The 24,546-nt window shown below is 38.4% G+C and overlaps 2 protein-coding genes and 1 non-coding gene across 6 annotated transcripts; 1 reads left to right on the top strand and 2 right to left on the bottom strand.

Annotated features, from left to right (window-relative positions):
• Positions 1–8,376: 8,376 nt before the first annotated feature.
• On the bottom strand, positions 8,377–9,584 carry LOC103323430 (uncharacterized). Its single transcript, XR_016124114.1, has 3 exons — positions 9,449–9,584; positions 8,590–9,152; positions 8,377–8,501 (listed from the first exon to the last, which is right to left on the bottom strand). It is a non-coding gene; the product is annotated as an uncharacterized LOC103323430 (transcript).
• On the top strand, positions 9,553–14,524 carry LOC103323394 (aspartic proteinase-like). 4 transcript variants are annotated; one of them, XM_008225391.3, is made up of 15 exons: positions 9,553–9,693; positions 10,620–10,953; positions 11,309–11,676; positions 11,764–11,824; positions 11,961–12,055; positions 12,161–12,273; positions 12,458–12,626; positions 12,721–12,760; positions 12,981–13,045; positions 13,125–13,238; positions 13,325–13,389; positions 13,496–13,652; positions 13,758–13,877; positions 14,031–14,119; positions 14,240–14,524. In XM_008225391.3, the coding sequence occupies exons 3-15, from the start codon at positions 11,317–11,319 to the stop codon at positions 14,322–14,324; spliced, it is 1,533 nt and encodes a 510-aa protein (XP_008223613.1). In that variant the 5' UTR covers positions 9,553–9,693; positions 10,620–10,953; positions 11,309–11,316; the 3' UTR covers positions 14,325–14,524. The 4 variants fall into 4 exon arrangements, with proteins under 4 accessions (XP_008223613.1, XP_088902015.1, XP_008223614.1 ...); XM_089045889.1 differs by having other exon boundaries at positions 11,764–11,851; XM_008225392.3 differs by having other exon boundaries at positions 11,305–11,676.
• A 1,213-nt stretch (positions 14,525–15,737) lies between these two features.
• On the bottom strand, positions 15,738–17,934 carry LOC103323393 (NAD(P)-binding Rossmann-fold superfamily protein). Its single transcript, XM_008225390.2, has 4 exons — positions 17,841–17,934; positions 16,975–17,236; positions 16,572–16,754; positions 15,738–16,315 (listed from the first exon to the last, which is right to left on the bottom strand). The coding sequence occupies exons 1-4, from the start codon at positions 17,897–17,899 to the stop codon at positions 15,920–15,922; spliced, it is 900 nt and encodes a 299-aa protein (XP_008223612.2). The 5' UTR covers positions 17,900–17,934; the 3' UTR covers positions 15,738–15,919.
• Positions 17,935–24,546: the final 6,612 nt, after the last annotated feature.

The raw sequence follows: 24,546 nt of genomic DNA, 5'->3' as shown, positions 1-24,546 counted from the left end.
CAAGGCTTGGGCTTTTATTGCGTCTTCGGCCGGTAGAGGAGGTCGTATTGGCTTAGCTCTATAGCCCACTTCATGAGTTGCTGAGAAGCATCAGGGCTGTGGAGGATTGATGTCAAAGGAAAGTCAATCATGATGATGACTTGATGAGCTTGGTAATAGGGTCGCAGCTTTCTTGCGGAAACTACAAGGGCCAAAATAAGCTTCTCCAACTTAGGGTAGCGAGTCTCTGCATTGAGGAGAGCTTTTGAAGTGTAGAATACAGGATGTTAGGCCCCAAGTTCTTCTCGGATGAGAGTGAGTGACGGCCGAGTTGAACACTGCAGTACACAAACAAGTCTTCACGAGGAACGGCTTTGAGGCGGGGGGTGAAGTGAGGTAATTCTTTAGATTCTGGAAAGCTACTTCGCAGTCCTCGTCCCACTAGTCTTTTTGCCCATTCTTCAAAACTTTGAAGAATGGTCTACACTTGTCTATAGATTTTGATAGGAATCTATTGGGGGCCGCTGCTCTGCCCGTCAGGCTTTGTATTTCCTTCACTGTGGAAGGCTACTTCATCTTAAGAATGGCTTTGATTTGGCGCGGGTGTACCTCAATACCTCGTTGCGTCACTAAGTACCCTAGGAACCGGCCAGACGATACACCGACGTGCATTTACTTGGATTCACTTCATGCGATATTGGCGGAGCGGTCAAGCGCCTCGGTGAGGTTTTTGAGGTGGTTTGCCGCAGGGGCTTTGACCAAAGATATCGCCCACGAGACTTCACGGTTCGCCAATCTGCTCCTTGAAAATTTTATTCACGAGCCTTTGGTAGGTTACTCCAGCGTTCTTCCCCAAAGGGCATGACCTTGTAGCAGTAGGTCCCTCTTTCAATGATGAAAGAGGTCTTCGTCTTGTCATCATCGTACATCATAATTTGATTATAGCCGAAGTAGCTGATTGTCGGAAGTTGAATCCATGAGTGGTCGATTCTCGGCAATGGAAAGTTGTCTTTAGGGCATGCCTTTTTGATGTAATCGACGCATACTCTCCACTTGCCCTTTTCGATTGTTTGACCGGAACAACGTTGGTATTCAACGAGTAGGAGACTCTTTTCAATGGCTAGAGCTTGTCGATCACCTTGGCTTTAATGATCGACCGCTCGAGCGGTTGCATCTCTTCTGCAGGCTGGCGTGGTTGACATAAAGCGGTGATGATGGATGACCCATTGAAGCGGTCGATCGCAAGTTTGCTAATCTTGCTCTAACCCAGGTGACCATGCGAACAATTTGGATGTAAATGATCTCTTTGTTAGGTCAAGCTCGGAAGCCGATGATGGGTGTATCCACAATGGCTGGTACTCCCGTTGTGACTCGAGACATAAGTTGCCTGAGCATCTTCCTTGGTGGTCTTGGGAGTTCTAGAATGATGTTGATTTGAATGACCTTTTAGGTTAGCATCACGAGCCGATATGCGGACTTTCTGCAATGACCTTCTCGACCAGTTAAGGTGGCATTGCAGTTGTTGGGATGACCGGCTCCCCGTATGCATAACTCTTCATGGGTGGTGGTCTCCTCACCCACGGCTTGTCCTTCACCGAGCTAGGATCGGTGGATTGGGATAGCAAACTCGGTGACGGTCCCTATTTACGAGCTTCCCTCTTGGGGCCGCTGGGCTTATCTGGGCTTTTGCTCGAACTTGTTGCTTTTTTGGTTTGCCTGCTTCGTCGAATGGTCAACTTGCTTGCTGGCTTTCTTTACAACGATACCATCATTGTCCCAAAGTGCGTAGCGCTCTGCCGTGGCGAACACTTTCGCCAAGGTTTGGCTTGGAGTTATGGCCAACTCCCGGTATAGCTCGTACTCGGTTGCAAGCCCTTCTTGAAAGCTGAGGATGCAACTTGGTCATTGCATCCTATGATGTTAGCCTTCTCAACCTTAAACCGTCTCAGGTAGTCTCGTAGAGACTCGTCGCTCCTTGCGCAGGTTGAGCAGGTGGTCCGCATGCTTTCTCGACCGTCTCGTAGGAGGTGTACTCCTTTGTGAAAATGAGGGCGAACTCCTTGAACTTGCCTATCGACTCGGATGGTAGAGTGTGGAACCAATCTTGAGCTACTCCTCACAGAGTCATCGCGAACACTTTGCACATCAGTGTGTCGTCTACCTTGTACAGGATCATGGTGCTCTTGAAGTGCCTCAAATGGCTCTCAGGGTCAAAGTCCCCTTGAATGGAGTGATGGATGGTGTTGTAAACCGCTTCAGCGACGGAGCTCAGTCCACCTCGTCGATAAAGGGCAAGCGATCAACTCGATCATTTTCCTTGCACAGGTCTTCTCCGTGCTTCCTTTAAGTCCGAGACCTCGGAGTTGGTCCTTTACTAGCTTTTCGACATCCTCTGCCCGCAGGTTGGAGTCTCGGCCGACGTCTTTGGTGCCTCGAGCGCGACTAGCTAACTTCTTCCTCGGTTCCCAAGGGTCTATCCTTTAGGTGCCCGCCCGTGGGGCGATTAGGAGATTGAGCTTATGAGGATTCCTCTGCGGCTTGTCGCCACGTGTTGGTCCTCGAGCGGGCTGGTGGCGTCGATCGTCATCCTCGCTTGGAAGGAAGGTCGTTCGGTCGCGTCTTGATGCCTCGGCGTGTGGCTAACTTCTTCCTCGGTTCCCAAGGGTCGATCCTTGGGTTCCCTGCCGTGGGGCAAATTAGGAGATTGAGCTTGTGAGGATTCCTCGTAGCTTGTTGCCGCGTCTTGGTCCTCGATCGGGCTCGTGGGCGTCGATCATCATCCTCTGCTCACGAGGAAGGTCGTTCAGGTCGACGCCTTCGGTGCCTCGAGCGTGATTGGCTAACTTCTTCTCCAGCTCCCAAGGTCGATCCCTTGGTTGCCTGCCCGTGGGGCGGGAGAGAAGGTTGAGTTTGGGAGGATCCTTCCACAGCCTTGTCGCCGTGTGTTGGACCTCGAGCGGGCTGGTGGGCGTTAATCGTTGTGCTCGTCGCGACCGCTCACGAACTCGAGCTCCTTGTGGACCCAAGCGACCACGGACATTGGATGTGGGCCTAGCCTCTCGAGCACATTGGTCACAGGACCTAACCTCTAACGGCTCGAGTACGGCTCGCGGTATCTGCGTCTCCTCGCACAATCTCGCTCTCCCCTGCGGTTTGCCCTCGTCGACCAGCTTGGGACCTCTCGAACTGCTCGCTAGCATGTTCGTGTGCCCTCATCTCCTCGTCACGGGGTCCAAGGTTGGGGCCTTGAATCAGCCGATCGCCTAAGTGGTGGCCAATCAGTTGTTTTAATCTTCGACCTTCTATGTGAGTTGATCAACCCGTGAGTTAAGGTCCACCTAACTGCGCAAGTTAAGTAGAGTGGTGTGCATCGGGCCCAACGGCATGTGGGCTAGGGCTCCATTAGACGCGTACACAGGTGCATATATCAAGTGTGATCGCATAGGAGGTGTTTGTGCCTAATAAATCACGGTCATAAACTGACTGAAGGGACTTCCTCTCGGCCCTAGCACCTACTCATGAACTGAAACGGCCAAGTTTCGTTAGGCATTCGCCTTCGAAAACAAAGAAAAGCGCAAAGGCAGAATTCTCTCGGCCTCGCGACCGCGGTATTATAGGCGAAGCCGAAGGCGTAAAGACACGGCCGAAGACACTATGGTTAAATCGCCACATGGCCTCAAGGTCACGCCTCATTTAATGAAGTAATGCCTCTGACTATCGCAGCAAACCCACTAGTCGCAAGAAGCATTTAATGCATGAGGGAAGAGGAAGTAGTGAAGTCGGGATTTGGTGATGCAAATCAGAGTGGTTAGGCGCAAACATTTTCACAAGTATTCTTACAACTTGAGGTCAGATCACCAACCACTAGACCAGGGCATTAAATGCATTCCTACAACCAAGGGGGCAGAACCCACGATCAGGGTGGTGGCCGAGATTTACCGGGATTTATGGGGGTCACACCGCCATGCTTCACGATCCCAAATGCCGATTTGACTACCCACTTGCCCCGATCAGACTCCACCGTGCAAATTTTTTCAGCCTCGATTGTCCCTCCAAGACTTCCCCTATAAATACTAAGCTCAAAACTACATTCAAATAAGTTCAAACACAAAACCAAAAGCCTCCCACGGAGCAAATTATATTTTCCTATAATGCATTTTCAATACCTTTATTTGCTTTCATAGGAGTAGTGGTAGATTGTAAGGAAAATTCATTCATCAATATATCATACGACCCTTGATTTTCAAGGCGCCGGAGCACCATCTCTGTTATCATCTCATTCACCCCATATATCATACGACCGTCGCTCTCTGAGCAACGCGCCGGAGCACCGCCTAAAAATCGCCACCAACACCACCACTAAACGGCCTTGTAGGTTAAGTCGTGAACCTGATGGCCGAGATCAGTTCCTCTCTCGGCCACAATCATTTGATTAGGAGTCGAACTCAAAACAGGCGCATCATTTAACCATCTTCTACCCAAACCTCATCACCATCTCGACACCACGGTAGACCGTGCTTTGGCACGCCGCGCACGCGCACCGCATCAAAAGAAGGGCGTCACGTGTTAACGCACATCCCCTCGGCACGGAGCACCAAGCCACGAGACTTGCGTAGCCAGGAGGGAGAGAATGGATCTGCTCCAAGGCGGGACGGCGTCGAGTAGCCGTGGGGTGCAGCAAGTCCGTAGTTAAGTGGTGTGGCTGCTCTTGTGCTCGACGGCAGACGGTGAGGCGAGCAGCCTCAGATAATCGGCGCTAGCGATCGCAAGGCTATGGAGGTCTCGGGGTCATGTGGCGGCTGTTCGCAATTCCAGCAATTGAAGGCGGCTGCAAAGCACTAGAAGACGGTTGCAAGGCGTCGGCAGCCACGATCCCTGTAGTTGCATTGAGGTTTCCACCACGAAACCATGAGATGGGCCCGTTGTGGTGGCGTTACTCTTCGTACATCTTGTATCAACCATGGTTGTTTGAAAAAAATGTGTGAAAGATGGATTTGGAGCACGCTTTGAATATATCTCGCGCTCTCAATGAAAGCACCAATTTGTGGGAGCGATTTTCGTCCCACTAGAATATTCCACCTAAGATTCCTTCATCTTCTCCACTTCTCTTTCTTCCTACAAAACAGATCGGAGTAAAAGGACCACACCCAGGGGGTGTTGGCCAAAGGCCCTCTGATGCCTAAGTTAGGTTGGGTGTTTCAAGCAAAACCGGGTGGTCGGAGCCGTGTGTGGTGGCCGGAGCCTAGTGTGAGAGAGAGAAAGAATATGATGGCTAGAGTTTCAGAAGGAATTCAAACGTACCTCAATCCTCGTGCGTAGCCAAGTATTTATAGGGGGACTCGGCGAAGTTGGTGGGGTTGGTGAAGTTGGCGTGGTTGGTGAGGTTGGTGTATTTAGGGATTAGGGATTTAACCAAATCCCTTGTTAAGGCGATGATCAAATACATCCAATTTAAATTATGTAACCTCCCAATTAATTCAAGTAACTCCCAATTAGGTTAGGTAACCCCCAATTGGGTCAAATAATTCCCAAATTGATTGGCCTAATTATTTGACCTAGGGTGAGATATTTTGCTTCCACACTGTTGTTGATAGTGGAAGGAAAAGACTGATGCAGCTGGTGGTGATTATGTGAAGAAGAAAAAGAAGAGGAAGAACAAGCGAAGCGAGTTGATGCGTTCTGGCGAGTTTCTAGAAAGCGTCTCGTTCAAGAGAATCGAGTTCTTCGGCACTCAAGTCCCAGTCGTCATCCTCCAACGCCATTCTTGAACAGAAACTTAGAAAGTAAGAATCACACACTCGGATTGTGCAGAGTATTTTTGGTTTTGGGTTTTTGATTTTGCCCTTTCTGAGAAATGAACGTCTCTCAAGCGTGATTTGGCCGCTAGCTCTATAATTTAGTTAGTGGCCAGCCCAATAATAGCCGAGGACTTGATGGAGGAATCAGTCAATTTAAGTTGATATCTCCTGGTTATCATTTTCAAAAAGTTGAAAAAGTTGATTCAGCAAAGAAATTTTTTTACTGGAAATTTGAAAAAGAGTGGCTTTGATTTGATGCAGCTCCCAACGCGAAATATATATTCAGCCTTTATGCAAGTTCATTATCTTTTGCAATCTTTGTGGTTATGTTATGCCTGCCATAAGTGCATAATTGGAAGGAGACCCACCATTTTCCTTTGCCATTTGGTAAATCTGCACTTCTGATTCCATTTTCTGCTGCTCTCCATTCCTAGGTTTCACTTTGAAATAGGCAGTGGACAATCATGGAACTAGTTTGGCGCAAACTCTAGGAGTTTGGAAGTGAACGAGCATGTTATCCTCTGGGGTCTAAATTCATCATTCCGGAAGAATTCCCTCAGTACCTGTGATATGTTTTCGAAAACGGTTCATGTTATCCCCCTGGGGCCTAACTAAAATTTGAAAACAATGTTACAAAGAAAGACGCATTCATTCATAACGAATAATGTGACATGAGAATTGGATTTGTATTTCCGGTGGCTAAAAAAAAATTGCTAAAAGCCAGTACAGCCGTGCGCCTATACTATTTAATAAAGCAAAATTAAGAAATAAGACCCTCCTAGTTGCATTACTTTATACTTTATAGATACAAATTTGGTAAAAAGTTCAGAAAATTACAACTTAAAAGTTCAGCTACTATATAATATATTTAAAAATTTCGTATATATTATTTGTATTCAATAATATGTGAGAATTTTGTGTATAATTCATGAAGTTTTTGTTGTTATTGAAATTTCATAAAAAATATGTGCATTAAACATAAAAAAATATGTATGTATAAGTTAAATGCGAGTCTAGCCGCACGACTATACTATTTATTTTAAAACAATTTCAAACAACCGGGTATAGCCGATGGGCTATACATTTAGAAGAACCGAGTATAGCCTCACGGCTAAACCATTTCTTTAAAAAAAATTATTAACAAAGGCATAAAGCCGAGCGGCTATACTATTTAATACATCAAAATTAATAAATAAGAACCTCCTAGTTGCATTAGTTTATACTTTATAGATTTTTTTTGTTTAGCCACGTGGCTATAAGAATAAAATACGTACGTGTTTTATTTTTCAAATTACAACTAAAAATTTCAGCTACTATATAAGATTTTAATATAACATATTTTAAATTTATTTGTATATATTATTAGTATTCAATAATATGTGGGAATTTTGTGTATAATTCGTGAAGTTTTTGTGTTTTATTGAAAATTTTATAAAACAAAATAAGTGTATTAAATATAAAAAATATGTACGCACATGTTCAATACGAGTATAGCCGCACCGCTATACTATTAATAAATGGAGTATGGCCGGGCGGCTATACTATTTCTTTGGAAAAATTTAAAATGGAGTATAGCCGCTCGGCTATACTATTGCTAAAAAGGAATTCAAAAATATGTATGTATATGTCCAACGGGAGTATAGCCGACCGGCTATACTATTTCTTTTAAAACAAGTCCAAAAGAAATATGGAAGAGTATATCCGCTCGGCTATACGTTTCCTTTTATAAAAAAAATATGGAGGAACCGAGTATACTATTGAGAGTATAGCCGTACGTGTAAACAGTGTAGAGCCGTTCAGCTATACTATTTCAGTTTAAAACAATTCAAAAAATCGAGTATAGCCGCTCGGCTAGACTGTTTCTTTTTAAAGAGATAAGAAATAACAGTATATAACCGATCGGTTCTTTTAAAAAATTGAAAAAAAAGGTATAGCCGCGCGGCTATACGACTTATTCTAAAAACATTTAACTAGAGAGTATAGCCGCTCGGCTATACGATTTATTTTAAAGAAATAAGAAAAAGCCCTGTCATCGTTCTCGTCTGTGAGAAATTAATACCTTCAAATCATCCTCAGTCAAGTCGGAACATTCTTGTTTATGATGAAGAGGCTGAGTGAAGCACTGGCCATTGAAGGTGGTGGCTGTGAGCTGAGGACGGCTGACAAACTCGGATCGGATGATAGCTCTCTGTGCCTGTGGCTGCTGAAGGAATGGATGAGCCTAGAATATCCGAAAAAACAGACGCAGCAGCAATAGCGCGGTGAACTAAGGGATCTACGTTCTCTACCTGCACAATTTTGCAACAAAATATCAAATATGGTAAAACTGAAGTTAAAAAACAATCCAGACTTGGTGAACTTCAAACATAAATGGTAACAGTGTCTACATTGAAACTCAATTTATATTAATTTAAACTGAATCATCATGCAAAGCCTGAATAAAAAATGGAAAAGGGCAAGAGTTATTATCACCTCAACATTAACACCAGAAGTTTCATGAAGAAATTTTTCTGCTGATGACAAAGAAGATATAGGGAACATCCATAACCTGCAGTTTGAACACTTACACATGGATTGAGCTCCATCTCATAACATGTCCAGCATTTGTAAAAGACAACCAAACCAATGAACCAAACATAAGAACATAAAGGGAGTTGAAGAGGTATACCTCTCTTTTGCATTCCATGAGGATTTGGGGACCTTGCGCACAGCACCTACTAGCACCTGGTGCAAGATAGAACATAATTGATAAAGCAAACGAAGAGTTTGACAAGTTGTAAATGAGCATTGTTGAAGCAAATAGAAGGAATACCTGGTTATAAGGAAATGTTGTGGCAATGTTTCCACTAGCATGAAGAAAAAATTTGACAGAGAGCTTAGGTAGCTCCTTCAGACGTTCATCTTCTTGCAAAAAGGCAACAAGTTGGAGAAAGGAGCCGAGAGATATGCAGAAATTACTTAAGGTCAGCAGGCAGAACAATGCAACCAGCAAGTAATATAATCAGTTGAATGAGAAAAAGTTCAGAACGGTATCAAATTGGAAGATTCAACCACTGGTGATTGTCAAGGTGGGATGTTTCTTCCTGATCCATTTTCAACATTTAAAGAGAAACTATGGAATATGAAGAAGAAGGAAAAGAAACGTTTATCTGTCTTTTTAAGAGTAGGAACTTCCTATTCATGCTCAATACAAGTTGCACAAAAAATGAAGCAGTCAAGTAGGTTTCATACACATCTCTTTTTTTCTTGGAAAGAGATGAATTTTGATGCTGCAGTAATAGAGAAAAGTTAAAAGCAATAAACTGACCAAGATTTACTTTACATGGATGGGACTGATGGAGATAATACTCTGGTCCCAGGAGACAGAGGTGCTACCTGCATTGTTGCCAAATAAATATGTTTATTACAGCACATCCTAAAAAACCAAAATGACAATGAAGGTAGTGAAGGTGTTAACTTTAAATATATATATATATATATATATATAATATATATTTCTTTTATTAAAAAAAAAATAAATAAATAAATAAAAAGTCCCAAAAGCAGGATAATAATTCAAAATGAAGAAATGAAGAAAGAACAAAGTGAAAAGGAAATAACACTGTCAAAAAATCAGGTATCTGAAACCCTAGAAACTTCAAGAAGGAAACGGGAAAAAAGAAAAGTTCCACCTTGTTAGGAAGAGAATTGGGAATGGGTTTTGCAGGGGAGCTTTGGAAGCAATTCGTGGAAGTAAAGACGGATGCAGCTGGTGGTGATTATGTGAAGAAGAAGAAGAGGAAGAACAAGCAGAAGCAGAGTTGATGCATTGCTGAGCGAGTTTCTGGAAAGCGTCTCTTTCGAGAGAATCGAGTTCTTCGGCGCTCAAGTCCCAGTCGTCGTCCTCCAACGCCATTCTTGAACAGAAACTGAGAAAGTAAGAATCAAACTCTCGGACTTTGCAGAGTATTTTGGGTTTTTGATTTTGCCCTTTTGGAGACGTGAACGTCTCCCAAGCGCCAAAAGTTTTCTTCTTTTTTTTTCTTTTTTTTTTTTTTGTTACAAAAAGTTTTCTTTTTCGTTTAATGAAGATGATGATGAACAATCTACCCGCCGTTACACTCGTGATTTGGGCGCTAACTCTTTAATTTAGTGGCCAGCCCAATCTTAGCTTCGAAGCTCTGTTTAGGCCCATAAGTAGATAGGCCCACCAAAGCCCAAATTCCCTCTTTCCTTTTTTTTTTATTATTTATTTTCTAAATAAAGGAAAAGAAAAGGCAAAGTAATAGTTGCAAAGAAATTCTTTTTACTTTTTTTTTAATTGGTAAAATGAAGGCTTACTCGAGTGTTTAAACTCTTAAATTTTTTTGTCTGTCAGCCTCCCAACACATTTGATTTTTGTTTTGAAACACAAGTATTAAGGGAGATTTGTAACGAGGGAGGTTTATTGACATTTCAAAAAAGTAATCATTCCTCCAATATATTAAAGGAAGTTATGACTTTTCAGGAGTGGCAATAATAGATCCCTTGTGATAATTGACAATTACAATTCGGGTCATTCCTGTGTTCAAGTCTCCCCTCTCTCGACATTGCTCATTTTAATTATACAAGTAAATTGTATGTTTCTTGTAATTAGACATTAGAGCATTAATCATTATTAAACAAACTACTTAAGGTCAATCGCCTGCTTGATGTTATAATTAATGTTGTTCAATGCTTCGATGTACGAGAACACTGTCCTATTGAACCCAACATAAAAGTAACCGATTATTGCTTACTCAACAAACTGTTGCATGACCCTTTGCCACATGCATTTCCCACTTTAAGTACTTATTTTGTTTTCTTTTTTTCCTTCTTTGCTAGATGAATTGCATGTCTGCATTTTGCACAGAAGTGATTGTAATTTGTAAGGCCACGAAATTGTAGGCATGATCCTCTTGTGGCATAGCAGCAAACTCTACAACCAAAGATGCGTGGCTGTCTCCGTATATTCTTTTGGCAAATTCTTAACTCGCACGGACCTGGAAACTGCCTTCTGGTTTCCTAAATCTCTCTCTCTCTCTCTCTCTCTCTCTCTCCATCTGTTCTATAAATCTCTCTCTCCATCTGTTCTATAAAACGGTGGACAAAAAGGTTAGCCCATTGAGCTACTCATGATCACTCGCACAATTCACCACGTAAAGCCAATGCCAGTGAGGTATGAAACTATGAACTTTGTTTCTGATTACGACCCATCAGTATTAGTAACTCAAATTCCAACATTGGCATGTTAATAGCTGTTTCCTATGTGAATTAAGCATAGATATTGTAATAATATTGTATTGTCAGATTGATTATTATATTGTTCATCGTGTCAAAAATTTTGCAGTATGATTGATTTATAAGAATTTTTTGAAGTTGGTAGGGAAAACTTAAAAATTTCAGACAGACTTTTCTGAAATTGAATGCAAATGGATAGTTAATCCCAGCTTTAATACATACAGTCCAATTTGTACAGCTGTGGAGCTCATTCTTCTAAAACTGTATTTATTTTTTGTCATGGCTGGAGCCAGAGAGCTCTATGAGCATGGCGTTTAAGGGTCTTCTGGTTGCAATTTGTATTTGGGTTTGGTCAGGCTCCTTGGCTGCTGCAATATCCAATGATGGGCTACTGAGAATTGGTCTCAAGAAGCAGCCTGTAGGCCTCAACAGATTGAATGCTGCAAGAATCACCAAGACAGAAGTTTCTCAACCTAGAGGTCTGGGGGATGTAAATATTAACTCCAATAATCTTAAATCTAATATTGTATATCTGAAAAATTACTTTGATACCCAATATTATGGAGAGATTGCTATTGGGTCTCCCCCACAATACTTGGCTGTTGTCTTTGATACTGGCAGCGCCAATCTTTGGGTCCCATCTTCAAGATGCATCTTTTCTGTAAGTATGGCAGTGAATTATCAAAATGCTTTGAATCTATGGTGTTCTTAGAGTTTTGAGTAGTTTCTAAAGTGTGACTGTATGCAGATTGCTTGTTACTTTCATTCAAAATACAGGGCAAGCATATCGAGTACCTACACCAAAATTGGTAATCTTTCCCATCCCTTACATTTGAGTATGCATCTAACTGACCCCTTTTTTTAATTTTTTAATTGACACAGAAGATTTCTTGTGGGAAATTTTTGTTAGAATCAAACTCAAAATTACTTTGTGTTATTATTTAGGAATACCCTGCAAAATTCCTTATGGCTCTGGTTCCATTTCCGGCTACTTCAGTGCAGACAACGTTAAAATTGGGGATGTGATCATCAAAGATCAAGTAGTGCTCTTTCTCTATTTCCATTTTGGTTTATCTAAAGTTTTTTTTGTTTACACTTTTTCTTTTTCCAATTTGTTGATGCTATGTCTGGTTTCCATCCTTTAGGAATTTGTTGAGGTTACAAGGGAAGGAGTCCTTACATTCTTAGCTGCACGGTTTGATGGGGTCCTTGGACTTGGATTTCAGGATATTTCTGTTGGCGAAGCCACACCAGTGTGGTATGTTTCTGGCATAAACTGCTTAAACCTGATATATCTTTAACTAGCTTTAGTCTAGTCGTACTTTTCATCTTAGCGTTGGAACTTGGATTAGATCTCATATTTGAATCCCCACTCCCAGCTGATTAAAAATATAAAAGGAGTTTTGATGGCTTAAAAGCATGAGTTAGTTTTCTGGGTGCAGGTATAACATGGTGCAACAAGGTCATATGAGCCAGCAAATTTTCTCTATCTGGCTAAATCATGATCCAACATCAAGGGTGGGAGGTGAGATCGTCTTTGGTGGATTTGATTGGAGGCACTTTACGGGTGATCACACCTATGTCCCGATTTCAAAAAAGGGTTACTGGCAGGTTTATTATAGCAAAAAGAAATTGGTGTTCCTCTCTAATATATTTTTCTTGCCAAATGAGATGACATTTGATTCAGTTTTGTTCATCTCTCCAGATTGATGTTGGAGATGTTATTGTTGCAGACAATTCCACAGGTTCTACTACATTTCCACTCCTACGTTGTTTAACTATCTTTATTCTATGTTTAGAGATTAAATTTGCTGCTTGGTGAGTCAAGGAATTCATGTACATGTCTGGTCTTGACAAGCCAAAAATTCTCCCAAAAACATATGTAGAGGCCTAAAAAAACCAAATAACTTGATTCTGTTTTTATTCAATTTACAATCATATGACATGAAAGTTTAAAATTTTCAGGACTATGCAAGGGTGGCTGTGCTGCCATTGTGGACTCAGGAACATCCTTCCTTGCTGGTCCAACTGTATAAACTCATGCTTAAAACTTCAGACTTTGAGCAGTAACAACTTGTATTCCACCCTTGATTAACTCTTCTTTTACAGACTATAGTGGCTCAGATCAACCATGCCATTGGAGCAGACGGATATGCAAACTTGGAATGTAAAAATGTTGTTTCCACTTATGGAAATTTGATATGGGAATATCTAGTATCTGGGGTTCGTATTTTTTCCCTTTTCACTTCCTTTGCAATTCCTTTTTGGAAATGAAGAAATGCAGTAGAGTTTACCTCATATGTCTGCAGGTACGGCCTGATATAGTGTGTGTGGATATCGGTCTATGTTCATATGATGGATCTCGTAATGTGAAGTTGAGACTTTTTCTTTTTCTTCCAATTATTATTTTGTTTATTTTGTTCAGTTTTTTATATCTTCATCATAATAACCATAGCAGAAGGCAAAATTTACTTCTGCAGAAACTATATTGAGTCAGTGATAGAGAATGAAACTGGGAAGGAGTCATCAGTTGATGAAACTCCTCAATGTACCTTGTGTGAAATGGTTGTCTACTGGATTCAGCTGCAGCTTAAAAAGCAAATAGCAAAGGAAAAAATATTTAGCTATGTGAATGAGGTAATTCTTCTGAAAGTATTGAGGCTTGACTGATAAATATGCATACACCAAAGCTAAAAATTCTTTTGATTCTTTCCTTTCTTTGTGAATTTTTTGCGAGTAAAGTTGTGCGAGAAGCTTCCGAATCCGTTGAGAAGGTCATTTGTCAACTGTGATAACATTGCATTCATGCCAGATGTTTCATTTACAATTGGGAACAAATCCTTCACCCTCTCCCCAGAACAGGTACAGGTTTTGTTATAGCTCTTAGTCCACACTTTGTAACATAAGTAGCACGGTTTTGTTAAGATAGAACTCAAATGTTTAGAAAGGAACTTAATTAAACCAATTTCCTTTAGATTCACTCCATTTCTAACATGTTTTGGACTTGATGTTCAGTATATACTTAAAGTTGAAGGAAAATGTTCTATTGTCTGCCTTAGTGGATTTGTTGCTTTGGATGTCCCTCCCCCGCAAGGTCCTCTATGGTAAGTCACTATGACCCTCCTTTAGGTTCTACTTCATGATTCGTTGTGATTCTTCACCTCGCATAAGATCTTCATTTTAAGGTTTATGCAAGAATGTCATGAAATGAGCACATTCTGCAGGGTTCTTGGAGCTCTGTTCTTGGGAGCATACCACACAGTGTTTGACTTCGGCAATCTCAGGGTAGGATTTGCAAAAGCTATATAATTCATCGTTTAGTAATCCTTTGATTTACCCTTTGTCTGTAAATTGTTTATGCTAATACTAAAGGTATAGATAATATGGAAGCAGTAGATAGTAGAAGGGCCGTCTGTAATTGTCCGTCCATAAATAAAATGCATTCCATTTGGTCGGTATGGATTGCCAATAAGATAGCAAGAGTTGCTAAATATTTGATTCTGTTAAAACTTGTGCTGCCATCTAAGGCTAAAATTATTTTGCTTCACCAGATTAAGCTTTACATCTTTTGGTAACGAAACGCTTCGTAAGAGCTCCTAATAATAACGAGAAAACAGAAGGCTTCGTTTTACTGATAGTGGATCAAACAAACAAGCATGGCTATTATCATAAGAATCATTCAACCAACGTGTCAAGCTTGATGGAGTAGTAGTAGAAGCCATTACTAAACAATTGGATGAACAGAAATATAATAATGGATTACAAAATCTTGATAATGATAGCAGCATTTACTGCTCTTGAAAACCTCCACAACCATTTTCATGGCTTTCATGGGGTCAATTAACCCCATTGACAGCATGGTGGATTCGTCATTGGGCTCAAGCTTATGCTATGTTGCCCAAAAGGCCTCTTACAAGGAACTCAAGTTTTGACCACACATATATGGCACTTCACATTTCCGTCCCCGAGTGATGTACGATTGCTTACTACTCTTGCCCCTTCTTGCCTTGCATCCTTAAGGGCTCATAAGTCTTACAATCCACTCACCCAGCATTGTCGCAAGCAAACTTCTAGTCGAGGTCCAACTCTAATACCATTTTGTCACGACCCTATTTCACCAGCAAGGTATTGTCCAATTTTGGTCTCATGGGCTCCCACGATTATGTTCCTTAACTCAAGCTATCTTGCCTAAAAGACCTCTTACTAAGAAGTCAAGTGCCCACACATATAAGGGACTGCACTTTTCCCTCCCCAAAGAGGGCTAGGAGGTTTGCATAGTTTATTTGATTTGATTTCAGTACAAACTCATTAAAAGACCCCCCACTATATTATGATGTTTTTCAAATTTTTGGCTCGATTTGAAATCAATTGGCCAAAGAATTGGGTGACATTAAATTTGTGCAGTAAACTGCAGTGGAAGGAGGTTTGCATACTTTCTTTGATTGGATTTCTGTTTAAAATAAAAAATAAAGTAAAAAGTCACCAAATAAAGTCTCCCACTACGTTATGATGTGTCCCAGTTGGTTTGAATATGCATCTTGGCAATAGGTTCTAAGTTTTTTTTTTAAATTTAAATTTCAAAATTACTTTTCTGCTGCGTAAGATCTGCGATTTACATAGATTATTACATAACCGATCGACATAGTACTGATTGGTTCTAACAATTTCTAGTGTTTTTAAGATTATAGCATCGAACTCACAAAGATATAAATACACCCGATCAAACAAGTAATGGTCGCCTACTAAATTTTCTTGGTTTCTCTTCCCACATGTGGCGTACATATACCCAAAGTATCTTTAACAGAAAAAATTAATTACAGGCTCTCCCTCTCGAAAGATTGCCCACTTCATTATGCCCTGGTGGCCAAAAAACTAAATCTAACTCCAAATGCAAATCACTGAAGCTATAATTTAGAGGATATAGCATTACTACTACCCCAGAAGAAAAATTTTCCAGATGGAATCTGGTGAGAAGGAAGCAAGGCCAGCCTAGCAGCCACACCCGCGGCATCATCTGCGGTGTGGTCGCCCTTACAATGAGTCATAGATGTCTGTGTGAAGCCTGGACAGAAGCTATTCACACTCAAACCCCTTCCCTCATATCGCTTTGCCAAAACTCTTGTATATGCGTTGAGTGCAAGCTTTGACACAGCATAGTCGGTCCATAATTTCGGCCACCCTTTGCTCTTCCATGTGCCGCTCTTCACGTCGTTGAGAAACAAATTAACCACCCCTTCAATCTCCTCTTCCGATAGTCTTTCGCTTTTCATAACTTGTTTTATGCTAGGGTTTCTTAGCTGCTGCAAGGCCATATATATAATTTGAGCAAGTGAAATAAAAAAAAATACATATATATATATATATATCATATAAGTATAGTTATTCAATCATCCAGATGTCCGTATGTTATTATCATGCAGATACCAATGTAAATAAAGAAAAAAACAGAGAGGGATAGTAGAAAATACATAATGTACCGCACAGTAATAACGTCCAAACGTTCACATAGGAGAATTTATGTATATAACTATTTATATATAAAATTGTTTCACTTACATTTAGTGAGCCAAGTCTGGAGCTAACATTAAGAATCCGACTTATGGAGGAAGAGCTACGAAACACAGGCAAGAGGGCCTCAATCAGCAACTTGGGTCCATAGAAATTGGTTTTCATCACTGTATCCGCATGTTCCACCGAGTTTTCATTGAGATCATTAAACGACACAGCTGCGTTGTTTACCTTAAATTTTCAAAAATTGGCCCAAATTTTAGGTCAATATTATATATGTAACACTATATATATCACTATATAATATCACATTGCTAATCACTTCTCAATACATGTGAGTCTCACATATATTAGTGAGGCCCACCTAATAGAAGTGGTCAGCGAAGTAATCAATAAATATGAAATAATTAACTTGAAATGGTATGGTGGGGAAGAGAAAACTTAATATTACAAGAATATCCAAGGCTGCATAGCTTTTTCTGAACCAGGATGTGAATGCTCTGATTGAAGAAGGGTCCGATACATCGAGGCAAGAGAAGGCTACATTGTAAAGACCTTGGCCTCTCAGAGCCTCCACAGCTTTGCAACCCCTTTCAATGTCTCGGGCTGTTAATATGACCGTCATCCCTAACTCCGCCATCCTCTTCACAAGCGCAAACCCAATGCCCTTGTTTGCACCAGTAACTACGGCTACTGTGTCCTCTGACCACCATCTTCCCCGCCATGAAAATTTAATAATGTCCACATTAATTCTTATTATTATTATCATTATTTTGAGGAGGAAAGAAAATTACAGCACAATTTCCCTACAACATTATATTTATGATCATATCCGACAATTAAAATGTCAATGGATATAACTCAATTGGTTGAGCTCTTTCACCTCCACTCAAGGGCAGAGCTAAAATTGTAAAGTTAGAAGGGGCAAATTAGAAAACACAAGTATATAAAACACCTAAGTAATCAATAATTACATGTTTAGAGCTAAATATTTATAATTTAGTCATGTCTAACTTATTTTAGAGGGAACTATAAATTAAATTATAAGTTGTTTATTACAAATTCTATATGTTATATATAACATAATAGAGGAGAGATAAAAATATTGGGGGGGCCTATTCCAGGCCTAGGAGTGGCTCCGCCACCCATGTGGGCGCATATATTCAAAACCCATCACGCTCAATGAATATTTGTGTAAAACATTCTCCCCCAATTGCTTGTACTAAAAAAAATTTGCTGGAAATCATATATATATATATATATATATATAGAGAGAGAGAGAGAGAGAGAGAGAGAGAGAGAGCATGTTTATATTACCTGCTGGTTGGGGAGAGGGAAGGAGAAAGAAAAGAGAGCTCAGCTTCGTTGGAGTCCATAAATATGATATATGGTTGCAAATTGAAGATGTGTGTTTGGGGTATATGAATTGGAAGGCAGAGGAATGCGAGCCATGTGTATTTATAGATGGATGGATAGATGGAAATTAACAAAGGCAAGTGTACATGTGAATTGAGATTAATTAATAAATTAAACGGAACTTGAAGTCAATATTTTGGATACGTACTGCTTCAACATGATCAATTATAATTAGGTTAGGCGTAACCCACGTTCCAATTTTATATTTCCTTTTTGTTTAGTTTTATTAACATATGAACGTTTGCATGTGTCATCAGGCATGCTGATTCTTTTGTTTCATTACTGGTTATTGCATCAATAACGTTGTTAGATGAATAATTAGAAAGTTTTGAGTTCGAGTTCTAGTATCCGTATAGTGTATGTGAGTTTAGTATACTATCACCCCTTTCAATAGGAAATGTCTTAAATTATTATTATTATTATTCTTCTTCTTCTTCTAATTAAATTCTTCTTTTTTTCACCCACTGGTCAACTTTGGGTTGGACCAATAATAATAAATAATGGAGAGATTGCAACTTGACCTGGGGTTCATATTCCATTCAATCTGGCTTGACCATGTGAGGAAAATATTCTCCACTAGCTTCCTTTTACTTTCCCATACGATTTTCAGGTGTGGAGCAAAAGGCTGTCGTTAACCTAATTAACAAGTTAACAACCACGTTGGTGATTTCAACATGCCAGCCTTTCTTAATTAATTTATGGTCATGCTCATATTATTCATAATATAAACTTTAAGAAAGATCGATCCAATTGCTTCAATATCCTTCCACACATACTTACAATATACTTTATTTTTTTATCCATACAAGTTGCCGTTAATTGTAGAATTAATGTGTTGCATCATTGCATGCTTGGAATCCATCCACACATATTAATTATTATCGCGGTGACGTTTCATCTGCTTTCAAAAGCTTAATTTGCCCTTTGTGTCAATTATAAAACTTTACGTTCATGGAAAAGGAGGCTTGGAAATGGAAAATCAATTACTTTCTCATATTTGGTAAGTCCAAGCATGGTAAATAGTTGACCTTACATGGGAAAGTAGAGGGAAAGTGAAGCCCTACTTCTACAAACTTTGTTTTCCATTCCTACTCAAAATAAACATGAGAAATGAAATAAAGTGATATCTCCCAATTACTTTATCAGCATTACCAAACGTAGGAAAGAAATCTTTCATTTCTCATCCCTTGAGAAATGACATGGAATGTGATTTCCACTCAAATCCATTCCGTGAACCAAACGGGACTTATGGGTATATTCGGTTTCTCAATGAATATACTAACTAGGCAAAAGCTAACTAGCTGATTAGCTCTTTGCTTCCAAACCCTTGTTTATATATATCACTAGTTGTGTATAGGATGGGGGACCACTCCCTAACTAGCCTTAGCTTTATGGTACTAATAGTCACCACCAACATTCTTTTATTGTATTTGATCGATGCACGCTGGAGCATAAATTAACTGGGCAAAAGCTAACTAGCTAATTAGCGCTAGAATTAGGCGCATGTGATGTAGGCTAAAGACTAACTTTTCAATTCCATTGAGACGCTAATATTAGAATAGTGTGTCTCCAAGGAATCATCTCTTCATTCTTTTCACCTTTATGTACACCTGCCGTTTCATGCGTTTTTTTGGGATCCAAGTTTGAATTACTCTAAACTATAAGCAAGGGTAACAGACACACTTCCATGACTAAGTGGTATAATTCACATCTAGTGCCCCTATTATCTTATCAAGCTACAATGCCTGTTTGATGGTTCACTACAAAAAATGTTAGTGATCACCTTTTTTTTTTTTTTTTTTTTACTTTTGGAGATTATTGGTCATGTTTTTCCGAGAATAAAGCCTTTAGTCATGGATTATTCATGGAAAAACGTACCCAATAATCTCTAAAGTCACAACAAAAAAATTTGTAATGGTTGTTACTCATCTAGTGCCTAGGATGAAGGAGAACATGAAGGAAGAGGTAAATGATTTTTCATTTTGGGGATTAAAAATAGACAAGTTATAAGGTGTTTATATTTTCGTCTATTATAATTAATTAATTACTAATAGTGGCACACTTCCAATCTAACATTCTCCTCAAAGCCTACTTTAGGTCTTTGTTTTTTTAAGATTAAATAAAGATAAAACAGAACAAGAGAAAAATTGAAAGCTTTAGAAGGACAAAAGGCAAAAGCACCTCCGCAAAGTTTAACTTTGTGGCACCAAAACTATGACAATTACTCTGTGGTGTTAGTTAGATTGGACTAGGTTTTTGGTGTGCTCCTAAGTGGTTCTGAGTTCAAACCTCCACGGTACCCGTGTGTATGAGTTTTCCCCCCTCTCCTTTCCTAACTTTGAAAAAAAAAACATGAGTCAAAATCAAATTTAATAAGAACATAAGGAAACAAAAAATCAAATAACTATTCATTCACTCATATATATAATTGGCATACAACAACAAGACACAATTCCACAAGAGAAGACAACGTGACAATCCAATTAAAGATAATTAAACATAACTAGCTAAGTTTAAAATTAATAACAAGTTAGGGTAAATTACTCAAATTGTCCTCAAACTTATACCTGATTTACATTTTGGTCCCTCAACTAAATTATTCGTTCAAATGGTCCATCAATTCTATATTATTCGCTCCAGTGGTCCTATCGTCTAATTTTCTGTTAGATTAAACATACTTTTAGGGTAAATAATGACCAATTTGCCCTCATATTTAACGAAAATATTGACAAAATGTAACGGTAGGACCAATGGAGCGAATAATATAGAGTTGATGAACCATTTGAAAAAATAATTTAATTAAGGGACCAAAATGTAAATCGAATATAAATTTGAAGACTATTTGAGTAATTTTTATACTTGTAACATCCTGCATGGAAAAGTTTTGAGGAACGCGTTATCCCGATGAGATAATTACTTGACTTCATTTTGATAAGAAAATAATAATAATAAATTAATTGACTTCATGACGTTGACGGCTTGGCTAATGAAAAGTGACAACTTAAACACTTTCATTTGGTAACGTTTTTATAGTTTGGAAATAAAAATAAAAATAAACGTCAATATCTTTTAAAAGTGTTTTTCTGATCATAAAGAAAATAATTATTTATTGGTTTGTATTTTTCCAAAGATCTCTAAACGGCCTCTTCAATAACTTTGGAATGACGTGTCAAAAAAAAACTTTGGAATGCAAAAATAGGTGAGTTACATAATCAAAACTCTCTTCAAGAGCCTTACAAATTTAGTCATCAAAGTTGCAACCTCTATCACTCTCTTTAGCAAGGGCGGACCCATGTAGGGACCAGATTGGTCCCAACAAATCCCTCAATAAGGTTATGATATTTGCACTAAAAACTCCTAATTTTCTTTTTTTCTCTTTCTTTTCCTCTTTCGTTTGACTTAAGCATTGTGAATTTTTTCCCCTCCCTTTTTACATGACTGAATAGGGTACCTTAATATTGCGATTTATGAAATGTTTTAATTTGAAGAGCTTAATTTGCTAATACTATTGGCAAGAACTATATATTTTTCTTCTCTCGGTTATCTTTAATTGTGACAAATAAAAATAAAATATCATCGCTAGTTTTTAGTATGCTGGTATTTCGGTTCTAGGTTCGAATCTCACCTCTCCATGCAAATAAATTTATTGGTTAAGTTGGAATTTGGCCCTACTAAATAGTGTGAAATGTGAAGAGGACACGACGCTTCTCATACTAATCAGTCTGGAAACTATATTCTAGAAGATGCACGAGCTAGCATTATTTAAGATTTGTCGAACGACTTAATTGCTTTTGATAAATAAATAAAAATAATAATAATACAAAACGATTCAGTTGCTTAACGTGATCAAACTCTCCGATCAATGGTTGAGGCTTGAGGCTGCAAGTAATAGTTGAGTCTTTGTTAAACTTGGTTTCCACCTGCCTCACCTTACACGTGACTCTTACCCCCAATAATAATAATAATAATAATAATAATAATAAAGACAAAAAACAAAGATATTATTTTTATCGTAAAAAACAAAGGATAGTGGGAAACCAAGAAATTACCAGTAAAATCTTGGGCTATTAATTTTAAGGGAGTTTCATTAAAACACCCAAAATGAGAGCTGAAATTATAAAAAAACCCAACACCTAAAACACTTTATAAACACACCCAAAACCCATCATTACACACACTCAAAACCCATTTATAAACACACCCAAAAAATATACAATTGTTGACTTTGGAGTTGATTTTGGGTGTGTTTCTATGTTTAAATAGTGTTTGGGTTTTTTTATAAATATATGTCTAGGATTGGGTTTATTTATAAATTTGTATAATTTTAACTTCCGACCACCACGCTTTCAATTCTACTGAAAATTTAAGTAAAAATTAAAATAAAAAAATATTAAAAGAAATAGTTTGCTCTCTCGAAAAACCTACATGAAGCCCTTAAATGATCCTCAAATTTATATCCGAGTTGTATTTTGGTCCATAAACTAAATTATTAGTTCAAATGGTCTACAAACTCTTTATTATTAGTTGAATTGGTCATACCGTAACATTTTTAAAACTATTTTCAAACAAAGATTTGTTTATTATATATTATGTCCACATGAAGTCCACGTCATCGAAAATAGGGGCTCACATTTGCCACATCAGCATTTAACAAATTCATTAACGGTTTGTGTAACGGTGGGGGCAATTTGTAGAGTTTCCGGGAGTTTGAGTATGTATTTGTAAATATCCCTAAAATTGGGTACGAACTTGAAAATGACCATATAGTTTGGGGGGTCTTTTGTAGAGAGAGATGGTAGAGGGGGATGAAAAAAAAATGCAATTTTCATGTTCTTTTTTCATTTTTTAATGTTTGGTAGGAAAGACCCTTGATTTATATAATTTTTTTTATAATGATTTTTCCATTTTAAAATCACCTTTGAAAATGAGAAGACTAAAATATCCTTAAATTGATAGAAAATTGGATGGTGTTAAACTCGGATACAAATCATGGATTTTGAAAAATTTAGGTGACATTTCTCTTAAATTTTTCTTTAAGGTGAAAAATTGAAACTGATGTATAAGTTCATGTGACATTTCTACATAAATCCCTAAAAATCACTGCAACCCTAAACAATTAGCTTATCGTTGTACCATTGTTTGGCTCTGATTATTATAATCATCTTGGAAACAAGGATCAAAATTTCAGACTTTTATCATCATCATCATTATCTTGGAAATAAGGATATGAATTTGAGACTTTTAAAACGGAATTCGATTCAGTTGTGACTCCATGAATTTGCTGTCATATATCCTTCCCATCATGTTTCTCCTTTTTCCCTCATATTTTTCTATTTTTATTTTCTCTTAGAAAGTAGCACAATCGTAGAAAACCCAAAAGAACTTAGATGAAGAAAAAATTAAATTAAATTAAAAACACGAGGGGAGAAGGAGAAGAAAGAGCAACAAACATGGTGGGAAGGATATGATGTCATATTGATGGTTTAGGGCTAGCAGTGGGTTTTTTTTAAGGAAGAAAAACTACAGGGTTTTATAAATTAAGTTTAAGTTTTTTCATTTTCTGCATGAAATAAATAAATAGAATAATAATCCAAATTGGAATTTATCAAGTAAATATATATGATATGACACATGCCACATGATTGGGACTAAAGTATTTTTTAGTATTTTGAATATTTTACCATTCCCTGCCCAGATATTGCAACCACCACGGGTACCCCAATTCATTGCCACTTAACAAGAACCAAGACATCAGTAGCTAAACTGGCTTTTGGGACAAAAATATCAAACACCAGAAAATCCACTCACATGGTAATTCTCTTAAAACTTTTAAGTAAATTTAGGTTTTAGCCAAAAAAAAAATTCACTTTTGGAAAAAACCAAAAGCTTTTTAAAAAAAGACAGAAAAACCTCTCAACTTTCAAATCAAAGACATGCAAATGTAAAGGATTCTTTAGGAAATCCAAAGATAAATAAGGGCAATTTTGTCTATTTTGGCTTCTTTTACAAAATTTCTCTCCTTTGTATTTGTCCAAAGTCTCCCAAATTTTTATGTCAAAGAGCTGCAGTAGGCGAAACAATAGAAAATATGAATTTAGATTAATAATTCTCAACAAAATTGTAATCATCAAATACAATAACAAATTTACATGAAATTAATGTAAATCAACAAACACAAATAGAAATACTGACAACTTCGGCAAATGAGGCTTGCAAGAATTGCAATGTCCTAAAAACATATTTCACCCCAACCCTTGCAGTTTTTATTGGTGTCCACCTCCCAAGATTCAACAATCAATAATCCTAAATTGAAGCACTTCAATTTAAGACTCTTGCAAACTAATTATATATTTGTACTCTCAACAAAACTCGAAAGAATTTAACAAACATAAAATAGAGTACTAGAGGATGTTATATTTTTCCCGGAAAGAACTCTCTCCAGCCTGAGGATATCTCAAGTTGATGAAGGGTGCTTGATTTATATTAAACTCAATGCACCCCTGATAAAACAACGTATCTACGAATTAGTGTAAGTTCAAGAGATGCAACCTTTGCATCCTTGTGCATGTTGAACAGCAACAAACACAAATCTAAGGAAACCGAACAG

Source organism: Prunus mume, linkage group LG2 (assembly GCF_029339155.1).
Source record: "Prunus mume cultivar Tortuosa linkage group LG2, ASM2933915v1, whole genome shotgun sequence".
Taxonomy (NCBI): domain Eukaryota; kingdom Viridiplantae; phylum Streptophyta; class Magnoliopsida; order Rosales; family Rosaceae; genus Prunus; species Prunus mume.
The sequence above is the reverse complement of the archived record's forward strand: the minus strand, read 5'-3'. Positions and strand labels throughout refer to the sequence as shown.

Bases quoted from the DNA above. Each gene is read 5' to 3' on its own strand.
- LOC103323394 (XM_089045889.1), top strand. From the start codon at position 11,317: ATGAGCATGGCGTTTAAGGGTCTTCTGGTTGCAATTTGTATTTGGGTT. The intron at 13,390-13,495 runs GTTGAGACTTTT...TTACTTCTGCAG, and splicing joins GATGGATCTCGTAATGTGAA to AAACTATATTGAGTCAGTGA. The intron at 14,120-14,239 runs GTAAGTCACTAT...CACATTCTGCAG, and splicing joins CCCCCGCAAGGTCCTCTATG to GGTTCTTGGAGCTCTGTTCT.
- LOC103323393 (XM_008225390.2), bottom strand. From the start codon at position 17,899: ATGGACTCCAACGAAGCTGAGCTCTCTTTTCTTTCTCCTTCCCTCTCC. The intron at 16,755-16,974 runs GTAATATTAAGT...TGAAAATTTAAG, and splicing joins ATGCAGCCTTGGATATTCTT to GTAAACAACGCAGCTGTGTC. The intron at 16,316-16,571 runs GTAAGTGAAACA...ATGGCCTTGCAG, and splicing joins CCAGACTTGGCTCACTAAAT to CAGCTAAGAAACCCTAGCAT.